This window comes from Glycine soja, chromosome 19 (assembly GCF_004193775.1).
Source record: "Glycine soja cultivar W05 chromosome 19, ASM419377v2, whole genome shotgun sequence".
In the NCBI taxonomy this organism is placed as follows: Eukaryota; Viridiplantae; Streptophyta; class Magnoliopsida; order Fabales; family Fabaceae; genus Glycine; species Glycine soja.
The window spans coordinates 44,977,985-44,993,750 of record NC_041020.1 but is presented as its reverse complement, the minus strand read 5'-3'; the positions used below and the strand labels follow the sequence as shown (position 1 = coordinate 44,993,750).

The 15,766-nt window shown below is 32.9% G+C and overlaps 1 protein-coding gene and 1 pseudogene across 7 annotated transcripts; both read left to right on the top strand.

Annotated features, from left to right (window-relative positions):
* The first annotated feature begins 6,876 nt into the window (after window positions 1–6,876).
* On the top strand, window positions 6,877–12,021 carry LOC114397921 (serine/threonine-protein kinase D6PKL1-like). Of its 7 annotated transcripts, none has more exons than XM_028359983.1 (3): window positions 6,877–7,283; window positions 8,228–10,230; window positions 10,893–11,733. In XM_028359983.1, exons 2-3 carry the CDS (start codon window positions 8,465–8,467, stop codon window positions 11,731–11,733), a joined length of 2,607 nt encoding a protein of 868 aa, XP_028215784.1. In that variant the 5' UTR covers window positions 6,877–7,283; window positions 8,228–8,464. The 7 variants fall into 7 exon arrangements, with proteins under 7 accessions (XP_028215784.1, XP_028215783.1, XP_028215782.1 ...); XM_028359982.1 differs by having other exon boundaries at window positions 8,225–10,230; XM_028359981.1 differs by having other exon boundaries at window positions 6,877–7,293.
* Window positions 12,022–14,099: 2,078 nt separating this feature from the next.
* On the top strand, window positions 14,100–15,683 carry LOC114398866 (annotated as a pseudogene).
* Window positions 15,684–15,766: the final 83 nt, after the last annotated feature.

The window sequence follows — 15,766 nt, the reverse complement described above, 5'->3', positions numbered from 1 at the left end:
CATGCTAGAATTAACATTCTTGATTTAGGTTTGATCAAATTTTCACATCAAAATATATCAAATTAAGCAACTAAATAAGCTTATTTGATTTGAGTAAGATTATTTCTTTTAAAAGATATATGTAGTTTTTCTTATAAAAAGAAAACTCAAGAAAAGACATTTTTTTAAACGAAGGAAGCAATAATCCAAAATATTACACATTGTGTTCCCCCTTTTTTTTTTCTCCAAATTTTTTCATGGAAGCGAGACGGTTTGAAAAAATCCTAGAAAAGACTGGTGTCTATTTCATAATTGCTTTATTGCTATTTCATTAATGTAGTATGATTGTGACTATGACTATGAAGAAGAAACCAACCTTGTACGGGAGGAGGGGGACTCTAAAGGACCATCCTTATATTATTTTCCCATAACTTTTACTAAGTCGGTAGTTAGATATATTTGCTCACTGATGATGATACATATATATCCATTATTTGGATTTTGATTTGATGGGTGTGCACAACAATGTGATCACACAATAGTAATCAGAAAACTCAAAAGCTCCAAACGCTTGAGACGAGTAAAAGTCCTTTGGAGTTTATCTGGTTCTTGTTTCTTCTAGAGAGGGGAAGTTGGGTGTGGCTTTCCAACTCTCAAGTTGTGTGTACCTTGGCCTTCAAGGCAAAGTCTATAACCATCCCTTTCGCCGTAAGTTAGGCTTCCCAGCACACCCATGTGATATCATACTACATTTGTTCTCATTCGAAATCTATAAAAGTAAAACAAATCCAGCTGATAAAGGAATTTGTATGTGATTAGGGCAAAGAGAAACACTTCGTGTTTCTTTACACTTTTTCTAAAATAAAATATGAATACAAGATAGAAATGGATGGGGTTAAATACAATTTAGGAATGCACAATTGAGGAGTAAAATTTTAATTATAAAATGGAGGAGAATGAGATTAATTGATCACATGCACTATGTGGTTAAGATAACACTTTTGTTGGAATAAAGTATGAACTAAAGTGAAATTTCATTGGATAGAAATTGACAAGTTAAATAACATGAGAAATATCTATAAATATGATGTCTTAAAATAATACTCATCGTTCTTTCCTCTAACTTTTCCTATGTATCAAGGCCAAGTTACAGTGGACCAATGTTGTAAGTGGTTAATGGTGAACAAATATTATTCACTATTAGATTCATATGTTCCTTATAATTACAATATACACCCACCACACTGAATCTATTTCTTAGCGCCCCTCCGACACCTTTTGCCGTTGTCGGCGTTTTATTCTTTTTTCTTCAACATCGTCATCTCTTCCTCTCGCGGCTAAGGGTTGAAAGTTGAAACATCAAGCATGCATTTGTCATGCAACAGAAAGAAGAAGAATCGCTGAAAATGCTGTTTTACTCACGTATTTTAGTATTTCTACTAGTTCCATTTGAATTTTAAAGTGAGCGTGCAAAAATTAGATTTCTTCTCTTGCCAAATTGTTGCACATTGGATTTAGATACAATTAAGTTATCTCTAAGGCTAAGGAAGACACTCGAATAGATCTTAACTTCGTTCGAACCACTATTTCCAATCCTACAACGAAGACACACAAAACAAAAATGGCAGCTTGATGTATCACATCCACGCGCCGCTGCAAAAGACAAAGAACTCGCGTGCAGTGACCTCTCCGTCATCCGATTCCGACGAGGCGGCAATGTTGTTGCCGTGAACGCGCGCGTTGCCGACCGGATCTAGTGGCGGTTGGCGAGAGATGCGCTCTACAACCTTTACTTCTTCTTCCACGTCTCCCAGGGGTTCCGATTCTGATGAGGAAATCAATGGTGGAAAATGCGCTTGCCGTAAAGGATGCTGTATAAGACAACGGTGGTGGCCGCAGAACCAAGGTTGTTGACGACAATGATTACGGTGAAGGAGAGAGTGAAGGTCGAAGGGTGTTACAGGGGAGGTCGTAGAGAAAGGGTTCGGGAGGTGTAAATCCAGCGTGGCGGGTGTATATTGTAATTGTGAGAAAGACATCAATCTAAGGCTGAATAAAATTTGTTCACCACCTACAACATTAGTAATAATGAATTAGATAGGAATAAAAGAAATTCAGATTGTGTAAATATGAAATTCTACATGCGAGTATAACTTAAAAATAGTTAATTGATATTTATATTAACAAAATGTATTTTTTTTAACTTATCACTTAAGAATTTTATAGTAGTTAAGTGTGTTTAACTAAAAGTAATTATAAGATAAATAAATTTTTATAAAATTTCTCATAAAAAATACGATTAAGAACAAAACACATTCAAAAGTTCATATTAAATTCTAGAGACAATTATTAATCCTAGAAACAACAGAAACATGTCATTAAAATTTTAAAATTCTGAGTCCACCCTAGCCATAATCATCAAACTTTAAATCCTATACTATCTAACTCTTTGCTCCAGTTTGTTATTCTCTTGTAGGCACATAATGTTAATCCTTAGGTCATGATGTTTACGACCTCCATAGGTTAACTTGTCAAAGTACTAATATTTCAAGTAGAAAAACAAATTAAGGACTTTTTAACTATATTTTTTATCCACATCTATCCAATAATGTGTTAAGACCCTTGCTATCTAATAATACATCCGAGTTATGATGAAATGCCTCTAGCACACTTGATATTATACTTCAGCAATATAATGCGTTACTTATGAGTAACGACCTAACATTAGTAAAAAATTGTCATAGGTGATCCATATTCAGTATATTGATGAGTTTTACACTGATTGTTAATGGCCTAACACGGCCATTATTTTCCCTAGGCTTGGGACTAACTGTGAAATTATAATCGAAGCTAATATACACTTTATTTTGGAGTACAAGAGGTGGAAGAAAAAGAGATATAAATAAAATAAAATAAAAAGAAAGGGGATAAAGACAAACTAAAATGTGTGATAAATAGTATGATGCATGACAAATAGGAAAAAACTAGGATACTATAAAAGTGAAAGTAAATTATAAATATATGAATATTATCGTTTGTGAAAACATAAGCTGTCTGTGTTTTTATGCTAATTTGATTAATAAAATAAATATTTTTCTTGCTTTCATAAAAAAAATATAAATTAAATTTTTTTAAATTAATGATTAACATAAGTTCACTGTACTGCATCTGAATACAAACTATAAAAACCTTACAAGGCATCCTACTTGCCCGGTGGCTCCATTATTGTTCTAAGCTAAACCGCACACCTTCCATTACTCCATATGCATAGCTTAACGGTGCTGTTGTTTTGTTAACTTTGGGCCATTGCCCATCACTAAGAGGAAATTTGGATTTTAAATAAAAAAAATGTAACTTTTTAAATTACTTGATTTCAATGATAAAAAAATTAACCTGATTTTAATAAATAAAAAAAACGATTTTGGAATAACATTTATGGTTGGAGGCTTTTATTTTAAGGTCTTGTTAACTAATGTCTAAGAAGACTATTTAAGAAATTAAAAAAGAATAATTTATTGAAAATCATAAGAGAACACGTTTCGTCATGTTTCAATTAAAAACTTTTCTTTTATTTTAAAAGTGATATTGATAATAAAAAACATTAATTATTTGCACGATAATAATCAAAATGACTTTGGATATGTAATTTCTAAAAAGAAGATGAGTTACATATTATGATGCTAAGTCAATTTTTAATAGATATTTTTTTATGATTATATTATAATAAGAGTTTAATATCATATATTAGCAGTGTAAAAATTATAAATTATTTTTATATGACTTTTAAAGTATTTATTGTAAAAGTTAATAAAATATTTTTAGGAAATGAATAAATTTATTTACAACCAATTTTCATGAGAAAATTAAAATTAGCCTTCGTTTCAGTTTCATTCATGTATATTTGTTTCAAACAAGAAATCCAAAGAATGTTCCAATTCAAGATTTATCTTTCCCCCTTTGTGTGGTTAGGGACACAGATAGAGAATCCCAAAACCGAATTTATTTTTGGTAGTAATATTAGGTGAGTTTGTTTACATTTAAAAAAATCACTTTAAAATAAAAAAATTTATATAATTATTTTTTTAAGAAATAGATATATATATTTTTTTAAATAAGTAAAAGATTACTTTTTTATGTAGAAAAAGTTTAAACATACTAAAAAAATAGAAAATTATTTTTTTTATTAAAATAATAATTGATTTCAACAAATAAATTTAAATAAATTGATACTTTACCCGCTCTCGCTTTCAACAATTATTGGGGTGATGGCTGAAGATAAATAAATTTTCTTTTTGAATACTATCTTTTCTGAAGGCTCACATGATTGCTCATATATATCTGCAAGTCCTGATTCTGTTCTGTTCCGTTCTGTCAAATGGTTTCAGTATCATTCCTTAACATAAGGGGGGAGAAAATGATTGACCGGTTGGTTTAAAGATTTTGAAACATGTTATGACTTAATTAGGCAAGAATTCTGATCGTTAGCCACTAACACCGCTTCACTTTTGATTTAAGTGGTTTGTTATTAGTTTATTTATTTAAGGTTTGTGAATTGATTAGTATTTTAAAGGTGATAATTACATCATTGGTCAAGTGGAGGAAGATATAATGTCATGTTTAGACATTAAAAAATATGTTCTATGCTATAATACCTAATTTATGAGGAGAAATTTCATTAAAAATAATTAATTAAATTTTAAAGTAAAAGTTAATTATTAATAAAGGTAATAAATATTCTACATCAACAATATATATATATACCTAAAAAAATACCTAACTTCTGCATTAATATTGTGGCTTAAGGACATAATTCCAAACACATTATAATGTCACAATTGATAGGTTGCATATTTAAATATTCACTTGTCTTTTAATGATAAGATAAATGTAAGTTATTTGTAAGTTTTCTTTACATCTAACAGCTTTTATTATCTTTTAACTAGAGTACTATCTACTATTTCTAAAATTTCTCATGTTTAAAAACAAAAAGGAGATGAAAAGGATTATGGAGCATTGTATAAATTAGTCCTGCATTATTTATGAGATTTATTATTTAAATATTCTTAATATATATTTTATGGACGTCAAAACTTCCTAATTAATAGCACGATATTAGTTTATTTTACTTTTAGTGCATTAATAAGTCTTTGTCATATTTAAAAATCAATTTTAAGATAAGATAAAAAAAAAGAGTGAATTACGGGAATTGAAAACTTATTAATAGGACTAGAAAAAAGTCATATTGTCAAGGGCCTATGATCTAACATGTTAAACAAAAGATTAAGTCCCGATATTTTAAAAGTCTTTTTTAGTTAAGTTGGTCAAATCGTGTTTATTTTTAAAGAAAATATCAATTATGCATATAAAAATATCGCTTTTCTTTATTAAATTATATATATATATTTTTGTTTTCAATTCTCTTAAATTGAAATTCCAACTCTATCTCAAAATATTAAAATTTACTTATATAAGAATAAATATTCAGGTTGAAGTTTACTTATATAAGAATAAATATTCAGATTGAAGCATTTGATGAAGTAGTTTAATGTGTACACTTAAAATGGTCTATATATTTAAATATGTCATTATCAAACTTCAAAATTTACATAGAATTTCAAGAGTTTTATAAATTTAACTTGTAAATTCATAAGAGTTTACTTCATATAAAAAATATTAATAAAATACTTATAAATAATATATCTAAACATTTTAACAATATAATAAAGTAAATTAATAAATTATAAAATTCATAATATTTAAATAATCAAGTCTAGTAATGCATCATTATTAGATAATAATTTGCAGATGTTATAATAGTGATAGAACATTCTCATCAATGATTTGATGTTATTATAGGTAATGATTTTTCGATTCAGGGACAACACATTAAACAAAAATATGTTGAATATCAAACAAATAAAAAATAACAAAAAATGAGTTAGATTTTGATCAATTTTTTTTTAACTTACTGAGTGATTGATTAGGTGATAAACTCAAAGAGTTTATCAAATTTACTTAAAATTTATCAAGTTTATCTCATATTTATACACAAATTAATTCATAAATAATAAATGAATTCATAAACTTATAAGAATTAACTAGTTAATTTGACATATTGATAATCTTATATATCAAAGGATTTAGCATTACTATGAAATAAGACTTATGGCTATGACAATGTGTTTTGTAATTTTAAGATTCTGGAATCTAGAGTCACAATACAAAAGAAGTAAGTATGGGGAGCAGCATGATTAACAGGATGATTCAGTTTTTCCTTGGGAAAACCGAAAACCTTCTTCTTTACAGCTTTTCATTTCTCATTTGACTGCAAATTGCCTTCTCATCATTTCTCTTTGAATTGAAACTACCTTGCGGCTTTCCTTTCCAACACTGAATTTTGTTTAATTAATTTAAACCAACGCATTGGCATTGCTTAAATCCAACGAGAAGGCATTGCTTAATATCCTACGCGTACATAACAGGGTATGAAACATGTTCACGACATCAATAAATTAGTCCCATGAGTAACATCCAAATTTAATTTAAGAGCCAGCTCAATAAATTACGCGTCGTACATTTTCAACAAAGTTATTCGTTAAATGAACCACATCGGAGACTATGAATTTCGTTTTATTTTATTTTTCAAACTATGCAATGCAAGGAGTATCTCAGATTCAATAAAATTGTACGAAAAGACAAAATCCGAGAAGTAAGATATTATTATTTAAATAAGAATCTTATTAACTAATATATTTAAGACACTGATTAAAAATGAAAAATATTTATTATAAAAAAACACAAAAATATTAGTATAACTTTTTATCATCTTAAAATTTGCCTTTAAATAAGGGCTCACCCAAAAGAAGCATGGGATGGGAAGCCTTCAATTTTAAATCCCCACCATACCCTTATTATTATACTCCTCCCATGTGTCTTTTCAACATTTTCGGTTTCATAAATGAAGAATTTATGTAAGTATAGTATTTACACTTTGGAATTTTCATTTTATTGTAGCATGGGTGGGGTCCTGTCTGGACAAAGCAATCAGTGCCTGCCATTGTTGAAAACGGAACAGAAGCATATTACTACTCCCTACTACGTTCTGTTCTGCATCTCTCTCTATAACCATATATTGTTCCTCCGTGCCTTCAAGTCGCGTTTATTAGGGTTTTTCTTCTTTTCAGTTGAAGCTGCTGCGTCAATGTACCATTCTCTCTTCACCTTTGCTTCCACTTGCAGCTATGCTTCCGTTTCCGATCGCACCGTGTTTGCTTCATTTTAATGTTACCTCATTGAACCAATACGTATGCATATGTACAACACTCTCTCTCTCTCTCTGGTAACACTGTTTGTTTATACCGTACATTTCTGCAACTCTGAACTCAGATTTCAACTTTTTTTCTTTCTCTTTTGCGGTTTGAGTTGTTTTACTTTTCAGCTGCTCTGGATTTTAGTATATGAAAAACTGGATTTGAATTCTTATTCAACCACGAGCCACCTATGTGTGTATGAATATTTTATTTTATTTTTAATTCTTTTGGTGAGTTTTGGTATTGGGACCAGTTTTTGGGGAAGGAGATGGATCCTAAATTCGTAGGACCACCCCTTCCTTTCGTGCTAGGGTAATGTGCTTATGGACAATGACAAAAAAACCGGGTTACGGCTTCGCCTGGCTCTGCATTTCTCCTGATCTGTTGAATGATTAATTGCACGAACACTTAAAGACAAGAGAATGGTTCCCTCTCCCTTTATTTCGTTTTTTTAGGGGTTGGGGGTTGAGGGATGGCTTAAATGGTTTAAAGAATAGCAAAGGACCTTGATTTGGGTATTTCTACTTGAGTGTGGCGTACAATTAGTAAGAAATGTTTTTATGAACAGAAGCATTTGCATAAAAAATTATAAATGGCAACAAAAATTGTCGTGTTTATCTCAACTTGAATATATTGTTATTTGGTCCTAATTGTTTGCTTATTTGGGTTTGTTTGGTTGGGGAGGGTATTTGTGGGAGTTGGGAGGTGGAGGAATGAAAAGAAAATCAAGGGAAAGAGAAAATAATGGGATTAAGGGAGGTTAAGTAATAAGTTTCTTTATATACTAATTTCGATCTCACTTTATCTGTTTTTTTTTTTTTTGGTAAGCCTCACATTATCTGTTAACTTAGTTTTCTTCCCTGTTTCTTACTTAAATTACATTTTTCATATTATATTTTTGGTATTCTGATGCTTTTAAATGTTGGCCATTATAGCAGGGTTTCAAATGGCATATAGCTGGTAAAAAGAGTGGATGTACCATTCAGACTTCAATTTTGATTTGACCAAAGAATGGTTTGGATGCTGGGCTCTCTTTCCTTGAATTGTGATCTTATGGTGTCTGATACACAATACGTGAAATGAACTAGTGTGTAGTGACTTGATAACTGAGAATCAACGTTTATGTGTTACCTCTACTATGAGAAAGTCAAGTTAGCTGAGCAGTTTGTCTTGTAATGGGTTCATTCTCTGGCACTTGTGAAATAGTTGAAGCAAGGGAGGAAGAGCTAAATACAAGGAAAGCTCCTGGGGTTTATCAGTCCAGTTCTGAGTGTAGCACGTCTGAGAAAAATCAGAAATTTTCGGTGCTGAAATTGGGATACAAGGATGATCTAGATGATGATATCAACAAGCTTTTTGAATCAATTGCTCTTAAATCTTCATCAAGGGATTTGAGCCTTTTCCAAGATGGTACAAGTCCTAGGCTGAAAAGTGCATTAAAAAAACCAATTACAATGGGTATTCCACGGTCCCCAAGAGTTGGGACTTCTGAGCCCGCTAATTTGAAGCAAGCATTAAGAGACCTTTGTATATCTAAAGCATCCGAAATGGCTGCTATGAAACGATTATCAAAGTCAACAACAGCTTCTCCAAGATTATCTGAAGTTGGGAAGATACAGACATTGTACAATTCAGTTGTAGCTGAAACCAGTCGATCTGGGTCTTCCTTTGTTGAGAGCAATGGGCGTCAAATTGAAATATCTCTAGTGCCAGAAAAAGGCAAATCCCTTTCCTTGGAGAAAACCTCTCAATCTTCCCAAATTGCATTGTTGAGCCGAAACATTCATTCTTCTCGGGAAATTGCTGTTGCAACTACTAAATATGATGCTGGGACTTCATTGATACAAAGTGATTTGGCAGGCTCGTCAAGTAAAGTTGGGATTCAATCACAACGAGTGGTACCTGTTGAAACAGAAGAACAAGCATCTGCCTCTTCTCCCTCTCTTTATAATACATCTGGATGCAAATCAGAGGTGCCCAAAAATGCTTCTTCCCCTAAAAAGTTGGGAAATAAAACATCTGTATCAAATACTGGGAAGAAAGGTAGGTTGCAAACAGTATCTTCATCTAATGCTGTAAATGGCAACAGAGTTAACAAACCGCCACGCCATGCCCCCTGGACTGTTAAATCGGTCATCAAGAACAAGAATCTGAGTAAGAAGAAACAAAAGGAGGATTCATGCTCTACTTTATGTGGTCCTACGCCCAATGAAGTTAATAAGCCTGTTCCTGGTACACCTCGGCTAATTTGTGAGAGATGTAGGTGTGCTTTGGAAAATACTAGTGAAGAAAAAAACCAAGATATTGTGGCATTAGACTCTACCAGTCCTGAAAACGGAGTAAACTTGAGTAATGTGCACTCTGGTTCAAATAAACCTGGTTTGGTGTCAAGTAGTGTTAATAAAAGCAAAACAGTTGCAAAAGTGAAGAACACCAAGTTGAAAGAGCAAATTGAATTTTCACAAAGTTCAAAGAGTAGTCAAGGTGAGTACAGCAGTAGTACAAGTACTAGTGATGAGAGCAATGTGAGTGGTTCAAGTCGTAGCACTAGGCCTCACATGTCAAAGGATGTCAGGTGGGCAGCCATACGACATGCTCAAGTGCAGCATGGAGTCTTGGGCTTGAGACACTTCAATCTTTTAAAGAAACTTGGTTGTGGAGACATTGGCACTGTATATCTTGCGGAACTAATTGGCACTAGCTGCTTGTTTGCTATTAAGGTCATGGACAATGAATTTTTAGAAAGAAGAAAGAAGATGCCTAGGGCTCAAACTGAAAGAGAAATATTAAGGATCCTGGATCATCCTTTTCTTCCCACAATGTATGCACAATTTACATCAGATAATCTATCGTGTCTGGTCATGGAGTATTGTCCAGGTGGAGATCTTCATGTTCTACGGCAGAAGCAGCTTGGTAGATATTTCTCGGAGCCAGCAGCAAGGTAAGATACCAAGAGCAAGTGTCTAGCGATATTTTAGCATTTTATTTTCTGTCTGGTCTGAAGTTATAAGCAACCACCCACCTAATAAATTTTAGAGGTGCAATAAATGATAAGATGTCTCAACTGCTCAAGTATTTCCTGGTATAAACAAATATATCTAATTTTGCTTAATTATTCTTGCAGTGCTTGTGCTCATTCTCGTTTTGTTGTGCATGTATGTTATTATCTGGTGTATTCAATAGGTTTTTCACATGTTTCTTCTGCATTGTATATACTTTATTGCTGCACTATAGTGAATATGATTCTTATGAATTTAAGTTGCTGCATAAATTAAGAACACTTCTGCATCGTAGCGGCTTGTTTAACCAGTAGAATCTATTTCCCTGTATATCATACTAGTTATGAAATAAAGTTAGTAGTTTTTTTCACTTTGATTGTGCTTCATGTTTAACAAGGCTTTTACTGCTATGTTCTCTGTCTGCTGTTGTGCAACTTGGCTGTGCAATGTACGTCACATACTAAATCTTCAGCCTCTTACTGCCACTGTACCCTGTATTTCTAAAACCTTGCAGTACTCTCCGCTAGCCTGCCCTCTGTTATTGATTGCCCTTTCTTTAGCATTGACAAAGGAGATATTGTTTGAATTACTTATTATCATGCAGGTTTTATGTTGCTGAAGTTCTCCTTGCTTTGGAGTACTTGCACATGCTTGGAGTTGTTTACCGTGATTTGAAACCCGAAAACATTCTTGTTCGGGAAGATGGCCACATTATGCTCACAGATTTTGATCTGTCCCTGAGGTGTGCTGTTAACCCAATGCTTCTGAAATCATCTGATGTTGACCCTGCAAAAATCTCTGGTTTAAGTGCACAAGCAAGTTGCATTGAGCCATTCTGCATTGAACCATCTTGTCAAGTTCCATGCTTCAGCCCAAGATTGCTACCCACCGCTGCAAAAGCAAGGAAACTAAAAGTTGATCTTGCAGCCCAGGTCAGATCATTGCCACAGCTTGTGGCCGAGCCCACAGATGCAAGATCAAACTCATTTGTTGGCACACATGAATACTTGGCTCCTGAGATCATCAAAGAAGAGGGACATGGAGCTGCAGTTGACTGGTGGACATTTGGAGTTTTTCTCTACGAACTTTTGTACGGCAGAACACCCTTTAAAGGTTCAAACAATGAAGAAACATTGGCCAACGTAGTGTTGCTGGGTCTTCGATTCCCCGAGCACCCAAATGTTAGTTTCCAAGCAAAGGATCTGATAAGAGGGTTGTTGGTTAAAGAGCCTGAAAACCGTTTGGGTTCAGAGAAAGGGGCTGCCGAGATTAAACAGCATCCCTTCTTCGAGGGCCTTAACTGGGCCTTAATTCGCTGCGCTATGCCTCCAGAACTTCCAGACTTCTATGATTTTGGAGTTTCAGACATGATGAACTCGCAGTGCAAGGGTGCTAAGTACTTAGAGTGTAAAGTAGGAGAGCATGTAGAATTCGAGTTGTTTTGAAGACATTGCTTTCTATCAGGAATGGCATTCATGTTATGGATTCCCAATATTTATGGCTCCATGTCGGTGTCAAGATGTATCTTATATGTAAGCCTAAAGCCGAATAGTCTATGTTGCAAATAAGTTTTGTATCATGGTATCTTGCATTAGGAAGTTAGGCACTAGGAGGTTCATGTTATATGGCAACTTGACGGTTAATAATCACAATCTGGAAAAACAAATATTCCCGAGAATAAAAAAAAATCCCATTTCCTGTGCCTTGTCTAGAGGGCAATAGGAGATTCTGCTACATTAACGTGAGACTCGAATGGATTGAGAGACAGAATTAGATCCTTTCCGTTACATGAGTCCTGAGATGCAATTGCTTATCAAAGTTCATTGAATAGAGCAGGTAGCCAAATTTTTAGTCACCATTTTTTGTTTCACTTTAAGGTTTGAAAAAAAATAAAAATTCTAACCTTAAATAGAAAAATGATAGCGGTAGAGCTTCAAATCTCCGTTGTCAATAAGACAAGATCTCAAGAGCTAGTTGGAATGTTTCTAATAATTTCCTATATTCATAAATTACAAAGAAATTGGCGCATCATTTATTTGCAATGAATTACAAAGAAATGAAATGCATAGGATCAAACAAGCCAGGGTGAATAGAAAGCTAGGTTATTGAGAGAAAAGATCTAACTTCATCTTACTCCACACATGAATTCTGTTCCTAGTAGGTGTGAAGCTTGGAAGGAACCTTGTTTTTTTTTTTTAGTTTTCTTAAAAAAACCATAACAAAAAAGAAATAATAAACGATTTTATATTAAGAAAATAATTATAGCAGAAGATTTAATTATTGTGTTAAATTTATTTTTTAATCAATATAATATTTATTTTTAATTTTTTTAACTCATCTAAATAAACATAGATAGTTTTTTTTTTGAAGTAAGATATTCTATAACTAAAAATCATGAGACTAAACTTTCGTGGTCATCTAAATGAATTTTCTTTTTCTAACAAAATCTTTTTCTTTTTCACACCCATCAGTATGAAATTAAATTTCTCTCAGCATGTTTAACAAACCAGTCATCTACCGAACTGGATCTTGGAGGTATTTATTTATTTTTATCCATTAGTTCATACTTGTGCTGATTGTTAAATAAACTCTGCTTTCCTACCAAAATAAACTGCGATTTTATTTATGGCGGCAACGTTACGTGTTTCATTTAAGTTTCTTTACAACAAACCAAACAGCACCACCGAAGTGGCTGACTGCCTACTCTCCATGGAGGTCTCAGACGACGATGACGAACTCGTTATCCTGCTTTGCACTAACACTGATCCGATTGAAACAACGGAAACCCTAAACGACGAGATTCTCGTGTCCAACACTGATATCCTCGCTTGGGATCTCCCTATGATTCTCACTTTTCCGGCGATTAAAGTTCAGGCACATCGCAATAGGTTCGTCACTTTCCTTCCCTATATAAGATTTTCTCATTCAATTCAATTCTGTTTAATTGTCGGTTGATTAATTAGCAATTGCTTTCATTACAGGCTCATTGAACAATCTCTGTATTTCCGTGGCCTCCTCAGCGGGAGCTTCCTGTACAAAATATGTTAACCTTACACCTCGTTTTTTTTTTCCGAGTAAACTACCATTTTGGTATTAACACTCGCATTAATGCATGAAACTAAGAAAATTTCAAATATGTCGCTGAAAGAGTAATTTGTCAATCACATTAGTCCAAAATTAAAAAAATATTATTTAACTACAGTTAAAATTCTATAAATTAATAATGTCAGGACCGGAAAAATTTATTAATTTAGAGAGTTATTAATTTATCGATAAATTAATAATTATTAATTTAAAGAGTTTTTAAATAATTATACTATACATACCAAACAAAAAAATAAATTAGTCTATGTCTCTTAGAATTACGTTGTAACGAACCTTGGGACTCAACGTAAATTAGTAACTACTGTGTTCATATGCATGGGAAATCAATAATGATTTTTGAAGTACAGTAAATCTAAACAAGAGCAACAAATGTGTTCAATATATTCTTAAGCAAGTTTGACATATATAAATTACATGAATATGTTAGAGTATTCAAATCATATCTCACAAGATGGCTTCTCATCTAAAAGGTGTTGTAAAATCAACTATATCAGATCAAATACGTAAGGAGTTGTGTGAGTACAAGAGAGATAATCCTGCAAGCACACAAAAAGACTTGTAGAGATGACTTAAGGGAAAATTTGAGTTGAAAGTAAGTCAAGGAACAATATCAAACACACTTAAGCAGTCATATGACTATCTTTTTGCTGAAATAGAAAAGGGAAGAGCAAAAATCAAAAGACACAAACCAGCAAAATATCTTGACATGGAGAAGGTTGTTTATGAGTGGTTTCTCCAGCATCAAGAACGTGTGAATATCACAGGAGAATTAATTTTGCAGAAGGCAAGAGATACAATGAAACTCATGTACCCTCATGATGATTCAGATTTTAACTTTTCTATAAGATGGCTTGGGAAATTCAAGCACCAACATGGCATAAAGTCATTTCGTCGTTTTGGCGAGAGGGGTCTGTTGATGTACAAGACATGGAGCAGAAATTGGTATCGATTCGGGAGAAAATTGATCAGTTTCCTATGAAAGATGTTTTCAATATGGATGAAACTGGGTTGCTTTATAGGCTACAAGCTGATCATTCACTGGCAACAAAACAACTTTAAGGAAGAAAACAAGATAAAGAAAGGCTGACGATAGTTATTTGTTGCAATGAAGATAGCTTTGAAAAAATCTCTCTATGGATTATTGGAAAATATGCAAAGCCTCGTTGCTTCAAGAATGTCAACATAAATAGCTTGGATTGTCAGTATCGAGCTAACAAAAAAGCATGGATGACTAGTGTGCTTTTTGATGAATATGTTTGTTCATTTGACCAAATGATGCATGGTAGAAGAGTTCTACTTGTGGTGGATAATTGTCCAACACATCCAAGAAATATTGAAGGGCTAAGAAACGTTGAGTTGTTCTTCTTGCCACCCAACATGACATCAAAGATTCAACCTTGCGATGTTGGGATAATAAGAGCTTTCAAGATGCATAAGATGCATTACCGTAGAAGGTTTTATCGCAAAATATTGGAAGGTTATGAGGTGGGACAATCTGATCCAGGGAAGATAAATGTCCTTGATGCTATCAATTTGGCAATCTCAGCTTGGACGATAGATGTTCGAAAAGAAACAATAGGGAATTGCTTTCGACACTGTAAAATTCGTTCAGCTAGTGACGTTGCAAGAAATTTGGATGAATCCACTTTTGATGAAGAAACTCAAGACCTCGAGACTATGATCAATCAATGTGGCTATCGTGATAAGATGAATATCGACAATCTAATGAACTACCCAGGTGAAAATGAAGCATGTTCGGAGGTTCGGAGTTTAGAAGATATTGTGGGTATTATCATTGAGAACAATGCAGAGGATGACAACGAAGATGATACGGTGTCTTTGGAGCCTGTTACGCAAAAGGAAGCACTTATGGCGTCGAACACTCTTCACAACTTTATGATACAATACAAAAATATAACACCTGAGCTATTGGATGCAATAAGAAAAGTTAGAGATGAACTTCCAATAGACTTGAACTTTAAAGGAAAACAGACAACTATTAAATCATATTTTAATAGTGTAATATATTTTTTCAGTTTCTATGAATTATTAATTGATGATTTTCTTGGAACCGAAAATTATAAAGGGATCTCACGAAAAATTATTATCTTATTATTTTATCGAGTTTTTCAATTTTTTACATTGATCCAAGTCGAAATCGGATAAATTTATTATTTTATAAAGTTTATTAATTTACTAGGCATTAATTTAAAGAATTTCTAGTGTACTTGGATGTTTTAGTTATCTGTTTTGAACATAAAAACAGGCTAATTCAAACATACACCGTTAGTTTGAATCTTTAGGATTGCACTTGATAATCATAAAATTTGACAATTTCCATATTGAATCGAGCTTCTATTTTTAAGTGCAACA

Coding starts and splice junctions, on each gene's coding strand:
- LOC114397921 (XM_028359984.1), top strand. CDS start 8,465: ATGGGTTCATTCTCTGGCACTTGTGAAATAGTTGAAGCAAGGGAGGAA. Junction 10,231..10,892: donor TTCTCGGAGCCAGCAGCAAG/GTAAGATACCAA, acceptor ATTATCATGCAG/GTTTTATGTTGCTGAAGTTC.